At 36.7% G+C, this 3,157-nt stretch overlaps 1 protein-coding gene across 1 annotated transcript; it reads left to right on the top strand.

Annotated features, from left to right (window-relative positions):
• On the top strand, positions 1–1,915 carry LOC117500909 (alpha-(1,3)-fucosyltransferase 9-like). Its single transcript, XM_034159698.1, has 2 exons — positions 1–157; positions 247–1,915. The coding sequence occupies exon 2, from the start codon at positions 367–369 to the stop codon at positions 1,444–1,446; it is 1,080 nt and encodes a 359-aa protein (XP_034015589.1). The 5' UTR covers positions 1–157; positions 247–366; the 3' UTR covers positions 1,447–1,915.
• The last annotated feature ends 1,242 nt before the right edge of the window (positions 1,916–3,157 follow it).

Raw genomic sequence — 3,157 nt, 5'->3', positions numbered from 1 at the left:
CAAAAGGAGTGGTGCTTTAAGGTGACTTCAGTGTAAGGTTTGCCAATCTGGTCACACGAGTCTCTGTCTTTATTTTTGTAACCTGCTGGACTTATCACTGCAGCTGTAATCCAAGGGGAGATAACTTTTTAAGCAACACTTTACTCAGCTTTAAAGGGTGAAAACAAGCCCTCATTCATGATTAACATTTCGGACTGTTTCTTTTCCTCCACCATTGACTGTCACACCTTGTTCTGACATTCACAGGATAAGACTGAAAACCAACGCTGTGGATTTCATTGTTTGGACGTCGTTGCCGATCAAGAGGCTGAATTTTGTTGTTCTACCACCACTGAGGTTTTGGAAACAGTTTCCTTTGAGTTGAGTATGTCATCCGAAACTTGTCTCAAAATCCAGCAACCCCTTGTGCTTGCTGTTTTAATACTGGGCTGCTTTGTGACTCTGTTTTTGATGTATTTTAAACCATCCATCAACTGGTTTTCGATTCCTGTAGAATCAACAGGACCCACAGGTCAGGTGGAAAATGTTTTCTCTACTAAGACGGATAAAACCCCGACCACCGTGCTGATCTGGTTCTGGCCTTTTGGAGACATCTTTGACTTGACTGTCTGTAGCTCTAAATATAACATTGATGGTTGTTTCCTCACAGCAGACAGGAAATTCTACAACAAGTCAGATGGGGTTGTGATCCATCACAGAGACATTCACGGGGATTTGTCCAACCTGCCAAAGCTCCAGCGACCACCCCTTCAGAAGTGGATATGGTGGAACTTGGAATCCCCAACACACACCTCAAAGCTGCCTGGGATTGAGAAACTGTTCAATTTGACCCTAAATTACCATCAGGATGCTGACATTCCAATACCTTATGGATATATCGGCCCAGCGGAGGGTGAGGAGAACTTCACCCTGCCCAAGAAAGACAAGCTGGTCTGTTGGATTGTGAGCAACTGGAACCAAAACCATCATCGTGTGAAATACTTCAATGAGCTGAAAACACATGTTCAGATTCATGCTTACGGTGGAGCCTTTGGAAAGAGAATCTCCGGTGATGATTTTCTCCTCACCATCTCCAGCTGTAAGTTCTACCTGTCATTTGAAAACTCCATCCACAGGGACTACATCACTGAAAAACTGTATAACCCGCTCACTGTGGGGACGGTACCTGTGGTTCTTGGCCCAAACAGGCAGAACTATGAAAACTTCATCCAGGGAGATGCCTTCATCCACGTTGATGACTTCAAATCACCTAAAGAGTTGGCCGACTACCTGCTGCTCCTGGACAAGAACCAAGAAATGTACCTCAGGTACTTTGAGTGGCGCCGGTTCTTTCAAACTAAGCGCCATAACAGCTGGGCACTACAAGTATGTCTGGCTTGTGATTACTTGAGTAGAAACAAGAAGTATAAAGCATTCAATCATCTCGATAAATGGTTCTGGGGCTGAGAGTGTTTTTAAGGATTGTGTAGTGATTGTTCTGTTGTTGAAGGCAGTGCTTTAAGTCTCACCTTTTTGTCTTTTATTTCCCGTGAGCCGTTCTGTCCAGAAAATGAACCGCTGTCTCAACGAGAAAAAGTGATGAAACAATTTGCATAGATCTTTTTTAAGTTATTTCAACTTAACTCGAGCAGTCTTATGATATTAACTCAACTGAAATTTGAAATAACTAAGCTGAGATAACTAAATTGTTACTTCTTGGCTTTTTATTTGGTTTGTAATGTATTACACATAAACTGGACTTACGTTGTTTTATGTGTGTGTGTGTGTTTATTTCAGCTTAGTTTGCTCTTTGCTCCTGACAAATAAATTAATAACATACAGGACATACAATGAAACAAGATTAAATGGAAAAACAACAATAAAGACAACACAAAAATGTATGCAATTTAGATTATCTAATATATAGTTTAAAAAATTACTGCCACAGAATGAAATGGTGCCACCAATATCCAAGGATTGTCTTAATTTGTCTTTTACTTATTGTTCACAATTTTTTAACCCTGATTTTTCTTGTCTAAACGCTCGCTTTCTCTCAAACACACACACACACACACACACACACACACACACACACACACACACACACACACACACACACACACACACACACACGAATTCCACTGCTATTGACTAAGAAGGTGCTGGGTTTAGCCGAGGCTTGTTGAAACGACGTGGTTTTTCTTTGAAGTAATTGCCCTAAACCTTTATTTAAATATTTTTGTTTAAAAATGCTTTTGTATTTTATTTAGGAAAAAAAATTTTTTGTTTTGGATATTACTTTTACATACATTATGAAGTTTTAAATGCACTGGATAAGATCAGGAGGGTTTCAGGTTTGCAGTATAATAAGAAATGGATTGATTGGTTCTGTGTAACTGGTTCTGTAATTCCTATCCAAATGAATGTTGGGCTGTATTTTATTAGTTTATTTTGTTTTTACAACTTATTTGAATTTGATTTTCTTCTTCTTATTATTATTATCACATGCATGTGCAGTTTTATAATGGTGATATTTTTATATTTATTTCTATGCAGTTTATATAAATAATAAACACTTTAATCAATAGTTTACACTTATAAATCAAGCAGCATCATAGCTTCTGGCCATCATCCTATTTATTTTGTTTTTATAATTTATTTAAAACTGATTTTATTGATGTTATTATTATTATTATTATCATCATTATTTTCATCTGCAGTTTTATCAGAATAAAATGATGATTTTATATTTACTTCTATGCAGCTTATATAAACAATTTACACTTTAATCAATTACTCGTATATGTAATTGGTTGTATATATAATTCCTATTCAAATGAATGTCAGGCTGTATTTTATGGTTTCAAAATGTTTCTATTAATTTTAATTTGATTTTATTATTATCATTATTGATTGTCTGTTTGTTTGTTTTGTTCCTGTAGCAGACTGTGTTGTGGATAATATCATATTATCAGGATAAATTAAATTAACAACTGGGGAAAAACCCTTATCAAATTAATTTGATCATACATGCTAAGCACACTGAGCTTATTCAAGAATTATGATTTATTAAATCACCCCAATAAAGTGCTTCGCTCTCAGACTGCAGGCTTACTTGTAGTTCCTAGGGTTTGTAAGAGTAGAATGGGAGGCAGAGCCTTCAGCTTTCAGGCTCCTC

Source organism: Thalassophryne amazonica, chromosome 19, assembly GCF_902500255.1.
Source record: "Thalassophryne amazonica chromosome 19, fThaAma1.1, whole genome shotgun sequence".
In the NCBI taxonomy this organism is placed as follows: domain Eukaryota; kingdom Metazoa; phylum Chordata; class Actinopteri; order Batrachoidiformes; family Batrachoididae; genus Thalassophryne; species Thalassophryne amazonica.
The sequence above is the reverse complement of the archived record's forward strand: the minus strand, read 5'-3'. Positions and strand labels throughout refer to the sequence as shown.